At 36.0% G+C, this 15,332-nt stretch overlaps 1 protein-coding gene across 1 annotated transcript in view; it reads right to left on the bottom strand.

Annotated features, from left to right (window-relative positions):
• Nucleotides 1-3,714: 3,714 nt before the first annotated feature.
• Nucleotides 3,715-15,332, bottom strand: part of NXPH2 (neurexophilin 2) — a 99,926-nt gene continuing 88,308 nt past the window's right edge. The window contains exon 2 of the mRNA XM_004674683.2: nt 3,715-6,017. Within this exon, the coding sequence (XP_004674740.2) occupies nt 5,274-6,017 (744 nt within the window). The 3' untranslated portion in view covers nt 3,715-5,273. The remainder of the gene's footprint in view (nt 6,018-15,332) is intronic.

Genomic DNA, 15,332 nt, shown 5'->3' with positions numbered 1-15,332 from the left:
CTTTATCAATACAACTGAATATCAGGAATTTGGAGGAAGAATTGGAGAGCCATAAGAATAATTTGGCTGTTAAATCTTATTAGGTTCCACTTCTTTAAATGATAAAAACTTTTTATTTTTTATTAGGGTGACATTGGTTTACAACACTGGTTATGACTCAGATTATACTTCAGGTTATACATCTGGTTATACTTCAGATGTATGTTACTACAGCACAACCACCACCAAAGCACCCATAGACCTCCACAAGGTCCATTGGGTCCCCCTCGGTCTGGTAGCCTTAGTTTTAAAGTCAGACTTCTAGGATTTGTTTTTGTTTTCTTATTCTGAGATGAATTATAACATTGTTTTCAGCTTTTAAGTTTCTGCAGCTATAAGTAACATTCAACGGGTATTGTGTTGAGATAATAATATGTTCATGTTGGAAATGGTGCAAAAAAATAACTTGTATTAAGTGGGTGGAGTAGGTGCTAAAAATCACTAAAGCACTGGGGAATTTTTTTATAATAGTTTATTTTTACATTATTTTGTACATTTTTGTTTTTCATCTCAATTGTAATCCCCGTGGGTTTCCCATCACCAAGTCACCCATGTGCCATCACTATAGTCCAGTGCACTTCCCTTCCCCCACCATTTTTGATCCCATTCCTCACTCTACCCCCACAAAATGTCTCTTGTATATGTCTGTTCATTATTATTATTATTTTCTTGCCTGGTCCACTATACTCCTGCTATGAGCGAAACCATCTGGTATTTCTTTCTGGCTTATCTCACTAAGCATGATCTTCTCCAGCTCCATCCAAGTTGCTGCAAAAGACATGTGTTTCTTCATTTTTTGGTTGCTGAGTAATATTCCATTGTGTATATGTGCCACATCTTTTAATCCTGCCATCCACTTTTGGGCATTTGGGCTGTTTGCATGTCTCTCCAATTGTAAATAAGGTAGCAATAAACACGGGGATGCAGGTATCTTTCTGAATTAGAGTTTTTGTGTCTTTTGGGTAGATACCTAGGAGTGGGATTGCTGGGTCGTAGGGAAGCTCCATGTTAAGCAGTTTGAGGAACCTCCAGTTTTCCATAGTGGTTGTACTAGTTTGCATTCCCACCAGCAAGTACTAGAGAATTTTTTAAAAAATTAAGTGGCAGGCCCTCCCTGGTGGCGCAGCGAATTAAAACACTGCACTAAGAAAATAAAGCTACTTCAGCATGAGTTCGATCCCTGGCCCGGAGATGATCCACATGGCGAGGCAGACCTTTCCTGACCTGCCCACTGCTCCCCTCAGCAGTGTACTTCATCATTCTCCCTGTTCTGCACTCCACTCTCTCTGGTGAATCCTCTCACCACCCTTGGACCTCTGGCTTATACCCTGTACCCCAGTTCTGTATAAATAAATAAAATAATAAATAAATCTTAAAAAAATTAAGTGGCAGATCATAAAAATTGAGCTTCCATATAACCCAGTAATCCCACTCTTAGATATTTACCCAAAAGATTCAAAAACACTGATTCAAAGAGAACTGCACCCCCATGTTTATTGCTTGCTGCTTTATTTACAATAGGAAATACATGGAATCAACCCAAATACCCAAATTTAGATGACTGGATTAAAAAGATGTGGTATATATACACAAAATTTGCAGCAACATGGATGGAACTGGAAGGGATCATGCTTAGTGAAATAAGCCAGAAAGAAAAAAAAATACTGGATGGTTTTACTCATAGCAGGAGAATAAAGGACTGGGGAGAAAATAATAATAATGAACAACTATATACGAGAGACATTTTACAGGGGTGGAGTGGGGAATGGGATCAAAAATGTGGGGAGTGCACTGGATTATACTGATGTCTCATGGGTGATTTGGTGATGGGAAGTCCATGGGGATTACAACTGAGATGGAAAAAGGCACAGAATGATATAAAAATAAACTACTATATGATTAAAAAAATTAAGTGGCAGATCAAATCACTATAGAACACATAAAGTATCTACTAGCATGCTAGGTACTATAGTAGGTCAGAAATTGTTAACTCATTCTTTTTGAGAAGAGATGAAGAGTTAGGTTGGCTAACAGAAAGGAAAGATTAAAAGTGATAAGAATGGAATAGCTGTCAGGGCTCCAGACCTCAATATATGAAGGGGAAAATGTATGTAACTATGAAATGACTTTTGAATTTTTCCCACAAGATTTTTACTGAAATAATCTTTAAAATGTGTTTGTTTTGTTGTTATATTTCTCTTCCAATTGGAGATAGTAAATGTCCATTCATAAAAATTCTGATTAATTAATCTGGGTTTAACTATAGTTTTCCTGTAAGTAAAAACACATGATTCCATCCTATCTTAAAGGCCAGTTGATGGTTTTTATGAGATAAATCCAGACCTTCAGGCATTTAAGTACTCTACACAATTTGACTATTTCTATGAAAAAATGTTCTCAGGTGTTATTATCCCTTGGAAATTTCTCCAAATACAGAGTTCTACTGCTGTTTTTTCAGTGAGGCTGCCAATATTTCCCAGGATGCTTATGTTTGGATGTAATTGCTTCTATCCTAATTTTATTTTTCTGTAATTTAATTTTGTTAAATGTTGAGATCATAGAGAAATTACATTTCCAGCTATTTTTCATGTTTAGCTTTGGCTTCTGAATCAGATCACTCTGTAAATTCATTGTATTTTTATTTTGTGTGTAGTATTTATTTCACTTTACCTTTCTTATGTGAAAGTCTCTTTCTCAAGACCTGGGAGTCTTATATGGCCTCAGTTTTACTTGTCAAATAGGGAGCCTGAATGCTCAAGGATAGTCTGTACCCTCTTAGGAATATTATTATTTTCTATGTTAATAACTGGGCTGTCCACTTTTCTTTATTTGGTTATCAATCTATTAGTTTAATTTTTACTTTTAAAAAAGTCTATTCCTTTAATAGTATGTATAAAATTAGATAACATAAATGTCCTTTCCTCAACTGCAGTACTCAAAGGCAAAAGTAGTTTTGTAGAAATGTGTGCATTTGCAAGTCTAAATGGAATCTGATTTATATTGTGCCAAGTACCATTACTGACAATTATATAGGCTTTGAAATGAAATTATGACTTAAAAATATATGTGGCATATGTTCTATCCCAATTAAAAATATGCCTAGGGAAACTTTTTTTTTTTTAATTCCACAAGCCCTGCTAAAGTCTAAGAATCATGTAAGCTGATTTACAGTTTCTTTTTTCTCTGCATGGATATAATCCTTTTATCACTCAACTTTTGAACACCAGATAGTTTTAAATCTCATTTAATTTTTTAACAATGATACAATCATACTGGCAATTCATACTGATAGAGTTCTTATTAGATGCTAGGATATATGCCAAATGTTTTATATAAATTATATTTTTACTCTAGTTTATATGATCTCCATAGCCAAGATGGTCTATTTCTTTATGTATTTTCTCAATTCGGATATCTTAATACTTAGCTGGCATTATACACACACACATAATTCTTGTGAATAAACAAACAAGCAGAGCAGGCTTTAGAAAAAAGTACCCTGAAAGCCATGTGACAGATTTAGCAAAGTTCTTTTTATTTACATAGAAATGTGTACACATACTTTCCCTGTACACAGAAAATTCTAAGTATATATACATATATGGTTTCCACATATTTTACAATAAATAGTATTTCAATCTTGTTTCTAGATGAAAATAAAATGTCTCCAAATATTTCACACCAACCACAAAAATACAAAAGCACCTGATGAACTCAGAGCAAAAATTCAAGCTTATATTACCATACACTAAGTCTAGTACAATTTTTACAAAAGACAAAATCAAACACTGTGCAGATATCACCATAAAAGGAAAGTGGCGATGTTAAATAGACACTAGAGATGTCAGCTTTTCGAATACTGTGGTAAGAGCATTTTTGTTGGGACTGATTTTTCTTTACTCCTCAATTTAACACGACTAATTTTACAGATAAGGAAGGGTAAGTTAACATCTGTTGTAAAAGGAGTGACACTTCACAAGTGTTAGAAACTTTACTGGTCAGTGAGACCCTCTTTTTTGCAATACAAGACCATACAGTTCTTTGACACTGGATGCTAGCTCCCTCTCCGTCCAGAACATTACCTGCTTAAGGATGATGGGAAGAATACTGATTGGGAAACAACATTTGTAAATAACCTCAAATACCTGGCTATTACTCTTGGTTATTAATACTTGACAACATTTAGTAATGTTTGGATATAACTTTATTCCCACATATAATTTGATCCTTACTCAAATAATTAAATTAAAAGATAACTTAATCTGAAACGTTGGAAATAATCATAATTCTGGAATTTCTTCTCTTCTCTTTGAATTGTTTTCTCCTTCTAGCCTGGGAAACATCATTCTTTTTCAATTTCAGAGTTGCTCTACACACAAACACACACACACACACACACACATATAAAACATCACACTATCAAATAAATAGAATGAGCTTTTAGGGTGAATACAAGTTTACTTTTATTTAAGCCACCTCACAGCATTAAATTTGGCAAAAGAATCAAAAACATCGTCTTCATTAAAGTTAAACTGACTTATCCAGATTTGCTTTCCCAACACCCCAATATTACTAGTCAGATGAGACACATAAGAATGGTGACCAACACAGGTCTAAGTGTTTCAGTCACATTCCATTCAACACTAGTTCAGATAATAATGTATTTAGTTCCACTGTGGCACTGTAACTTCACACATGACGTTTGAAGCAAATTTCACTCCCTCATCTCTGATATCAATAGTAGCACAGATGTAGGAAAAAGACAGCAACAACAACAAAAAAAGAATTTGATGTTAGAAATGCGAGTTGTCTATCAAATACAATCTTTTCAGTTACGTGACTGAAATTGCTATTTTTATGGTAACCTTCCAAAACATATTTCAAAGGCAGGCTCATTTCAAGAGCTATGTATCACATGCATAATTTGGTTCTTGTTTTCTTCTGTGGCTCTCACTGATGCTTCTTTTAGAGAAACAACATTTCCAGGACTTAGCTATCCTACTTGAAAGCATTAGCATCATACACAGTTAACACTTTTAATTAAAGTACTTATGACTGAAATACAGTTCACATTAAAAGATGTTTCCTCGTTTTTTTAATTTGGAAACATTTTAGGGAACTAAGATTCACTGCCAGAAACAAAAGGGATTCTTTACCATGAAGAGTTGGTGTTGCTTCCTGGTCATTCTAATTAAATACACACTTGTCCCTCATTTCTATCACTGTGGAAAGATTCATCCAGAAGATAAGTATGGCGTCTCGCTGTGGTAATTATAGTCAGGACAGACCTTTTGCACAAGTTTATAATCAACACTGTAAAAGGCAATGTAAATGCAAATGACCTTGAAGGGCTTGGAGCACAACCAAGACACATGACTCTGAGTTTGCTCCTGGTAGCAGATCTTCGATGGGTCAAAGTTGCACAGGGCGGTCTTCTTTGCCCTATCTGTTTTTTCATACTCAATGCGACAATTGAAAGATTTTGATTCCTTGGTCTCCAAAGTAGATTGTGGGGACACTTCAAATTCCACTACTTTGGAAGGGGGAACCAAACTCACTGAAACATTGCCCAGGCCTGTGGAATTATGTCGGAAATAAACACTGAAGGTTCCATTTCCGTGGTCAACAATTTTCCCCGTGATGAGGAGGTTGAGTTTAACAGTTTTTATGTTGGAATGGAAGTCACCCCATCCAAACATTTTCTTAAATTTTCCTGTTTTTACTATTGGCCTCCGTTTAGTTCTTGCCAGTGGCTCCTGAAACTCCGTGATGTTGGCCAGCCAATCCCAGAAGTTTTCCATGCTGTCTGCATAAGCCAAGTGCCCAGACTTTGGCACTGGAGACTGTTTAACAAACAAGCGTAGAGGATTGATGATCCTTGAGTGCACCACATTTCCAACCAGTGTCCCTGGAGCATCTTTGTCTTCCCAATCCAGCCCCTCTGTGGCATGCACCACCTTTTTACTGTCACAAAATAGCTGTTGGAAAAGAAGAAAGAAACAGACTTTAGGTTAGGGTTTGAATGCACACAGATGAAAGCACAGGGGAGTTCTTGAACATCATTTTGAGTCTTGCGAAAGAGCATTGCACACATACACAGCTGGGGTCAGCAGTGCAACAAGATGAGCACTGAACTCCAACAATGTAAAACCAACCATGAACAGAAAAATTTGATGATGAGATTAGTAAAAGAGCATTTCATTTTAATGGGTTGGTACAGCTCCAGTTCATTTCCTGAATTTTACAAGTCTCTTTTTCCATATAGAAGATAATTTAGTTTAGTATTAAAAAAACATTACATTTGTGAGGTCTATTTCTTTCAGGTAGGATACAACTCTAGAATGCTGAAGGTTTCTATCAAGTAGCTAGGACCATCTGGCATATGATAATGTTAACACCTCAAATATATCTTGGAAGTATAAGGGCATTACTTTATTCAAAGCCTAATGTCATATAAGTTCATGGCTTTGATACAATTCCATCTCAGACTGACACAGAGAATGAATGGGGTGAATAGTGCTTGAAAGTTCTACAAAACTATTTGCTAGAAAAATATAACTTCAAAGTTAGTTTATATAAACAGAAATAAATAGGATGTGTGTATTTTTAATTAACAGATTGCACACCACTTAATAATCTTTATTACAAATGAATTATACTTTGAAAGAATTGGTAAGAAAGAGCTATGTCCATGTTTTATAGATACCACAGTGTTTTGGTTCAAATCACACTCACAAAACATAGCATTTTATTTGCATTTAATTTTTCTTTTTATTCATTCTGTCACGTAAAAGTCTCCATGATTTCTAAAAATCATTTGGTTAAGTCAATAGAGATTTTGAGAGACAGAATCATTATATATATAACCTATTGCCTAGAGTGAATATTTATAGATGAGTTATACGGTCTGGAAAATAGAGGTTTCTAGTGGAAACACAGATAGTCTCTTATCTCTAATGGCACAAACCACTCTTGTAATGATTCTCTGGAAAACTGTCAGCATGATGAAAAGGATGAGAAAGAAGTGAGGCTATATTTATGTTCTGTTTCCCCAATCATTTCAAAATTGGCAAAGTACCTGGCAAAACTAGTCTCAGCTTATTACAAAAATTACTTTCAATCCAATTTTGTAAAAAAAAAAAAATGTGTTATAAACATTATACTTGATCTCATGGTATTTGACAAACATAAGGGTTTGTAAAAGTTTTGAAGTTTATATTCTAGGAGAGCTTTGTGTAAAGTGTTTTCATCTGTCCCTGTCCCCAAGATCACTTTAGAGTGATACAAGGACTTAAATGCATGTGTGGGTGTCTTTTTCTTTATCCCCCCCCCCCTTATTTTTTGCTTTTGGGAAGGCCCATATAATATATAAATGCCTTTGGTTAATTTCCCAGACTTTTCTTCATTTCTAGTATTTAAAAAAATCTTTTAAATGCTTGAGGTATGGCAAATTGATCTGATGCACATCCTTACCTTTTTGAGAACCTAAACCTGTACTACCTCTCCTTAGGGACTGACACATCCTGATATGGTCATTCGTTTTCGCCCCTGGTATTTAAAAGCTAGTATATTCACTGGGAACAAAGGGATTTTTTTTTTTCAGCCCATGGCAATGGAGTACTGGCTTCAGTTACTGCCTGAATTTCCTGGGGACTCAGTCTGGTCCAAGTGTCCTGGCCACTTCCCAGCAGGACGGTCAAGGACAGCTGGGCAGGTACGACACTCCCTAATGAGTGAGATCCAATTTTTCTTCTGTGTGATTATGATTCTTGTTAAGCAGTCTCTTTATTGCTTATTTCCCACCCATTTTCAGGATTTCATGGGTTGTACCTTGCTTGATTAGTGCCAAGTGACACATCCACCACTGGCTTAGAATCTCATGGACTCCTTTACTTCCTATTCTCTGTTCTCCTAAGAAGTACAGCTCCCTAATTCTTCTTCCCTTACCCCTGCCTTTCAAAGTATTCACTTATGACTCTCCTCTCTTTAAGCTTGCTTAAAAAAACAAAAACAAAAACTAATTTCTGATTTTTATACACCATATTGTGGATTAATGCTTTATTAGCAGAACTAAGATCCATTTTCCAATCTATTTTATTTTCACTCACACAATGACACTTTTCACGATTAGCAAGGACATGCTCACTTTTTGCTTAAAATGCTTGTTTTACATTACATATTTTCCCAATTTTTTTTTTCTGGCTAGATCTTTTTTCTTAGTCCTTTGCCTGATTTCTCTTTACTTTTTCCTTATTGAAAACCCATCATTCAACAATTAAGTTTGCGATCATGACAATCTAAAGTTAGCAGGTACTGGTGGATTTTAGAATACATGATTGACGCCATTGTGTGACAGATGTTGTCTGCCAATGGCCCCAAGATTATTTGATGATGATGATATATGGACACTTATTGAGATTTTTAATGTCTCAACATTATTTTTGTAGTAATTTATGTTGTAACAACTTGATTAAAATGTGCATATCACCTTAAGAAATAAGAGTATAAATGTAAATCCAAAAAATAAATTGGATATGATTATTTGCTTGTAGAAAGACACTTTAAGTCTTCAAAAGAAATTCTTCTATAAGAACTAAATAGGAATCTGATTTCTGAAAACATAGTGTAATGTGATACTGTTCAGATTCAAACCTGTTAAAAGAGACCTTGTTTTTAAGGATTGTTCATTTAAGATTAATAAAATTTACCAAATATAACACAGGTTTATAATTGTTCTTTATTCCAATGAAAATGCTTCCCAAAGATTTTTCAGATAAAAAGTAGATGTGCATACATTTTATTTTATTGCATTGTGTTGCCCTAGATCATCACATTTCAAACTTGCTTTGACAAGATTAGTCAAGAGGTGAAGAACTGTATATAACTCCATTTGTTTATTATTTCAAATACAAGGATGGTTTCTCATGCGAGAAATAATTTCCAGATATAAACCCAAATCTCAAAACACTATGTGATATATCAATAGAAGAACAGAATTAAAATGATAAATACAGTGGACTCTTGAACAATAGAATTTGAGCTTCTTGGGTCAATTTAATATGTAGATTTTCTTGCAAACAGATAATGTGAACTTAGAGAATCAATAAAGACATTACAGTATTGTAAACATACTTTCTCTTCCTTATAATTCTGTTAATAACATTTCCTTTTCTCTAGCTTTTTAAAAAGTTGTATAGAAATAATTTTGTTTCCTTTTTAAATTTTTATTTTATCTATATATTTTACATTCTTCTTCATTTTGTGCATTTTTTCATCTCAGTGGTAGTCCCCACGGACTTCCCACCATTTCACCCATGTGCCTTCACCATAGTCCTATGTGCTCTTCCCACTTCATTTTTGATCTAGTCTTCCCCTCCCCCATAGAATGTCTCTGGTTTATAGTTTTGTTGATGTTCTTTATTACTTTATTACATTACTATATATAATATATATTCATATATAATATATATGCAAATATATAATATGTAATATATATTCTCTTACTCTCCTGCTATGAGTCAAACCAACTGGTATTTTTCTTTCTGGTTTATTTCCTAATCATGATCTCCAGTTCTATCCATGTTGCTGCAAATGGCATGAGTTTATCTTTTCTGATTGCTGAGTAATATTCCATTGTGTATTCATACCACATCTCCTTGATCCAGTCATCTATTTTTGGGCATTTGGGTTGATTTCACATCTTCCCTATTGTAAATAGGTGCAGGTGTCCTTTTGCATTATTGTTTTGGTGTCCTTTGGGTAGATACTTAGAAGTGGAATTGCTGAATCATAAGGAAGCTCCAATTTTAGCAGTTTGAGAAACCTCCACACAGCTTTCCATAGTGGTTGCACCAGTTTGCTCTCTAGCTTGTTTTATTGTAAAAACACAGAATATATTACAATAGAATATATTATATACAATACAATATATTATAATACAATTATAAGAATGTATTAATTAACTATGTTATTAGTGAGGTTTTTGTTCAGCAACAAGCTTTAGTTAAGTTTTTGGATGAGCGAAAAGATGTGCACATTTTTGACTGTGCAGTGGCCAGTGACCCTAACCTCATGTTCCCCAAGTGTCAACTGTCTAGCTCTAATTGTCTTAAAAAGCTGACCAATGCAGCTCCTATCCTAATTTTCTTTCCCATCAGTGCCCCCTGTTCAACCTTCCCCTTGGAAAGTTTTCTTAAAATGCGTTATTGCTGAGAGGGCATCATCTTTTAAATCTGATTGATGAATTTATGACCTAAGTTCTCAAAGATTCATGCTTAACATCAGAAGACCTCTCAGGGATAACTGGGGGGTTCGATGAGTCACAGCCCTGCCTCCACTCATCTATACACTCCTAAGCTAGAAGCAGCATGTTAGATAAGGCATAGCATATGATACTTAATGACCTCAGCACCCCTCTCTTGAGGGGTCTAACATGACCCCTCAAGTCTAACATGAGCCCGTTGTCTCACCTAAATATCTTTGCTGGTTGGTTGTAAGGACTAATTAAAAGAGATGGAAGGAGGTAATTGAGCTCCACCCCTGAGGAAAGGCAGTCAATGACTGGGCTCTTGATAGTCCAATAGACAATCCTGTGTGGCCTATTCAGGAAGTATCTTCAAAAGGTTACATAAGCTCTAAGGCCTAGGAAACTGAACGTTATTTAAGCAACTTGTTCTGTGCCATATGATAAATTAATGATCCAGCAGATATCCACCTCAACTCCAGAACATCAATCAAATGTTTCCTCATGTTCCCTGTGTCCCTGGCATATGACTCACGTCCAGATCACAGACACAGGTGAGTTCTCTTTGCTAACAAAATGTGTTTGTGGATCTTTGATTCCAACCTACCAAATGAGTCAGCAAAGGGATCTGAAAGTACAAAGTGTCTGGCAGTCGGTCTCATTCTCAAACAATTTCTCTGCTACGACATGCTGGGAGAGGACCACAGGTGGCTCTGAACTTGCAGGCAAACCGCTCTGCCCAGGGCCAGGCTGTTAGATGTCATCTACAAAACACATGGCTCTATCCCCTGGTTACTTTTGCACTTGCTGGGGTTCTCTCTGCTAACATCAGCATCACTGCTGTCCTTTGTCCTACCATATAACAGCAATAATACAAAAACATTTAACTGCAAGCACAAAATGGGCTTAAAAAAGGAAGAGAAAGAGAAATTGCTGTGCTTTATCTGTTTGAACATTCCCTGATTTCAACACATTTATCAAAGCTTAAGTAATTTATGTCTTGGCAGGGTGTATCAATTTCACAAAGCACACACATTAGCTAGATACAATGATATCGTATTAGCTTTTTCTGCATCTTACAGAGGAGCTCACAAAGATTAATAAAAGCCCAAACCTTCATCAATTAAATGAAGCAGGTGGAAGGAAGAGTGTAGTGGAAGAAGACTGTATTTCATTTCAGTTCTTTTGTTTTTAGAGGGGAAAAAAAGCTGACAGGTTCAAATCATTCATCATAACAAGCTGGAGTTGAATTTCACTGATAATTAAATGCATTTTTTTCCCAATAGGCAGAGAAGCTGCAATGAATTTTATAGTAGCAGATGTGAGAACTGTCACGAATTATGGAAATAATTTATAAAGTAAAAAGCATCTTCCTCTGCAAATATTATAGCAAAAGTTTTTTTTTTTCAACTGTAGCTGTAGCTGTTATGAATCTTTCAACATTTTATTTTAGAAACTTTTTAGATTATAGAAATGTTGGGTAATAGAGTTCTCAAATGCCTTGCTTTCAGTTCCTATATTGTTAACATCTTATACTATAGCACAATTGTCACAACTGATGAAACAATATTGATACCTTATTATTGAAAGCTCAAGCTTTACCTGGATTGCCTTCATTTTTCCATAATGTTCTTTATCTGCTCTAGGATTCTACCTAGGGTCCCACATTACACTAGGTCACTATGAAGCTCTAGGTTTTTTCTTTCCCTGTCTGGTAGCCTTAAATATTTTCAGGAGCACTGGGGTAAGACTTTTATAGAATGTGCTGTAATTTGAGTTTGATGTTGATATTTTGTTTTCCTTGTGATTAAACAGGGATGATGTGTTTTAGGGAGGAAGACCACCACTTTATGGCAAAGGGCCAGGCCACATGATTTATCACAGTTGATCTTCATCAGGATTTTCTGGCTTAAGTGAAGATCTTTAGCTTTATAGTATCAGTTTCAGAATTCTTATAAGGTTATCATAACTTTAGTTTACTTTGTTTGATTCAGTGACACTTTAGGATTGATTTTTTTTTTTTAAATCTAGTAATTCAAACGTTTCAATTTATCACTTTACTGCATCTTTGAGTTCTCTGAAATAACCTTTTTTGTTTAAGAAAACTGCTTTTAAATTATTCTGGTAATATTATGTGCTATACTGTATCTGTGTCTTTATTGTTATTATTTATATTCATTTTTTATTAAAAAATGGGCCCATTATGATAACTGATAGTTCAGTAAAGAAGAGCTTAGTCCATAAATATCTTAAATAGAGTTGGAATTACTTGCTGCAACAATAATGGATTCCAAGGTCCTTTTTCTCACTTTTTTTTTAAAGATTTATTTATTCATTCATACAGAACTGGGGTACAGGCTAGAGATACGGAGGGTGAGAGGATTGACCAGAGACAGAGTGGGGAGCAGACAGGCAGATTGACGAAGTACACTGCTGAAAGGAGCAGCGGGCGGGTCAGGAGAGGTCTGCCTCGCCATGTGGGTCTCCTCTGGGGCAGGCAGGGATCGAACTCAAGCGGAAGTGGCTTAGCTTCTTTGTGCTGTGCTTTAACCCGCTGCGCCACAAGGGAGGGCCCGCTTTTTCTCACTTTTAGAGCCATTACATTCTACTTGATTCTAGTATCAACCTTTTTCTCCAAAGGGAATGGAGCTTATGAAAGAAACCCCCACAATTGTCTATACTCATTAGTAGTTTGGGTGCTGCGGGCCCATGCCAGCTACCTGGTTTCCGTTTTGGATTCAGGACAGAAAGATCTTTGCCATAATAATGAGCCAGCTCTTAATTGTCCATCATTGTAATAGTTTTGCTTCTTTAGTTGTATTGTAGGGTTGGATCCTAAACTGTGGGGGAGGAGCATAGGAAGGAACAGGAGATTTCTTTCTTCTTCATCTTTTTTAAAAGATTTATTTATTTATGCATACAGAACTGGGGTACAGGCCAAAGGTGCAGGGCCAGTGAGAGGATTCACCAGCATGGAGAGCAGAGCAGGCAGACTGATGGAGTACACTGCTGAGGGCCACCTCTGTGGCCGAGGATTGAACTCACACTGAAAGGGCTACAGCTCACTTGCAGTGCTGTGCTTTTACCTACTGTGCCACCAGGGAGGACCTGGACTGCTTAATACTTAGTAAATAATAGGAAGTGAGGGGCACTTAAAACTTTGAGCGCCTGCATTCAAATTATATATGTGTGTGTGTTATATATCATGTCATGTCATTATCAGGTTGTTCTTTCTCCTAACAAGTCTAGCAGGTGATCTTTTTTATTTGAAGAGATACCAAGCAAAGCATCACCAGCTTTGCTGACCCAGCCTAGTGTTTAAGAAATCTAATTAGCACTTTTATTTAGCAACTATTAACTCATCATGTACATGGTACCAGGGGAGTAGGAGAGGCTTGAATTTCCTAGGTAATTGCAACTTAACACTTTAAGCTCACTGGCTCTAAATACAGCTTTTCCGACTTTGCAAGAAACGAAGAAATGACATTAACACACTTTGAGAAAATGTGATGTCTAAAACCATTTTGCCATATTTTAAAAATAATAATATTTTATTTTTTGCGGGATCTTTATTGCTTCACTGCTTTTTGCCTGTATCTGCAATCATAGGAATGTTATTGTTTTTCACATTGCACTTGCAAATTATTGCACTGGGTGAAAAAGTGGGGTGTTCCAATGAAACCTGTGTAGTGGAGGGGAAGCACAACCTGCAATGCGTGAATCTAACTCATCAGAAAAGTTGTGCCAAGAGCAAAGGACTGGATAACAGAAGCGGGGCGATGAAATCAGTCAAAACAGGTAAAAGTGTAGCAGGAAAGGGGGAGGTACAAATGGTGGTGTTGAGATTTACTGGGAAAAGCTGGGGTCGGGAACACAGGAAGGAAACTGGCATGTCGCTGTAGCCCCCTCACCTGGTGAAAGCTACCTCCCTCTTCTTTGTTGGTTTTCTCAACATCAAAACAATGAAAAGTAAAGGCTGGAGTTGCACTCCCCAGACACAAAGCTTGGGAAGCAGAAAGTGATGTCCAGTGAGGTGGACTATGGCTGGGAAAGCCCTAAGTCCTAAGAGTCCTACAGTTCAGAGAAGTGAGGGGACCCTGAGTCGCAGTCACAGATGCATTCATTTTTAGTCATTGATGCAACACTTTATTTAAAGGCTTCCAGGACAACATTTGTGTTCAAGGGCTGCTAGTAAATGGCTGAACAGGGCAGCTACTGTACTTACCTGCATGGGCCTTGCAAAAGAACAGGGGAAAAAACATGAAATCATTAAATACAAATTAAAAATCCCTTATTTATAGTTTTATTTATATACATATGTGCATGTGTGTGTACACACGTGTGTGTATGTATTGGCACACGTGTGTATGCATGTAATATAGGAATGGTAATGTGTGTGTGTGGTAATATCTATGTCAGCACAGCTGGACTTCTAATCCTGCGCAGCAATGGGGAAGCACCAACAGTATAGGCAATTAATATTTTTATTCTGATGAGAGAATTAAATCCAAGATTGACCAGTTGATGATAGTTGGTAACAAATAAATTAGTGACAAAAAAGAATCAATCTTGGTATTTATATTCCTTTCTTCGCATTCCAAATAGTGTATTGATTTGTTTTTAATTACTCATGAGTGTGATGTCATTATTAGATAACATTTGTATCTTTTGTAGTGAAAGAATATATTTTTTTCTTTTCCCTCACCAGCTTTTTTGAGATGTGATTTAAAGATAAAATTGTAATACATTTAAATTGCACTACATGCTGATTTGATACACATTTACAATGTGTAAGGATTCCCACCATCATGTTAGCTAACACATCCATCACCTCATGTTGTTATCTTCTTTTTTCTTTTTTTGGAGATAATACTTAAGCTCTGAGCAAATTTTAATCACACAACACAGTGTTATCAATTATAATCAACTTCCATACATTAAATCTTCAGAATTTATTCATTTTATACCAAAGAACATGTCTATATCTCTTGACTATAACTAGGTTCAATTCAATCAGTGCTGAATTCCTGATTTGGGGGTGTTAGTGCTT

This window comes from Condylura cristata, unplaced genomic scaffold, assembly GCF_000260355.1.
Source record: "Condylura cristata isolate star-nosed mole 26May11 unplaced genomic scaffold, ConCri1.0 scaffold00002, whole genome shotgun sequence".
In the NCBI taxonomy this organism is placed as follows: Eukaryota; Metazoa; Chordata; class Mammalia; order Eulipotyphla; family Talpidae; genus Condylura; species Condylura cristata.
Note: the sequence above shows the minus strand (reverse complement) of the source record. Positions and strands in the feature narration are given on the sequence as shown.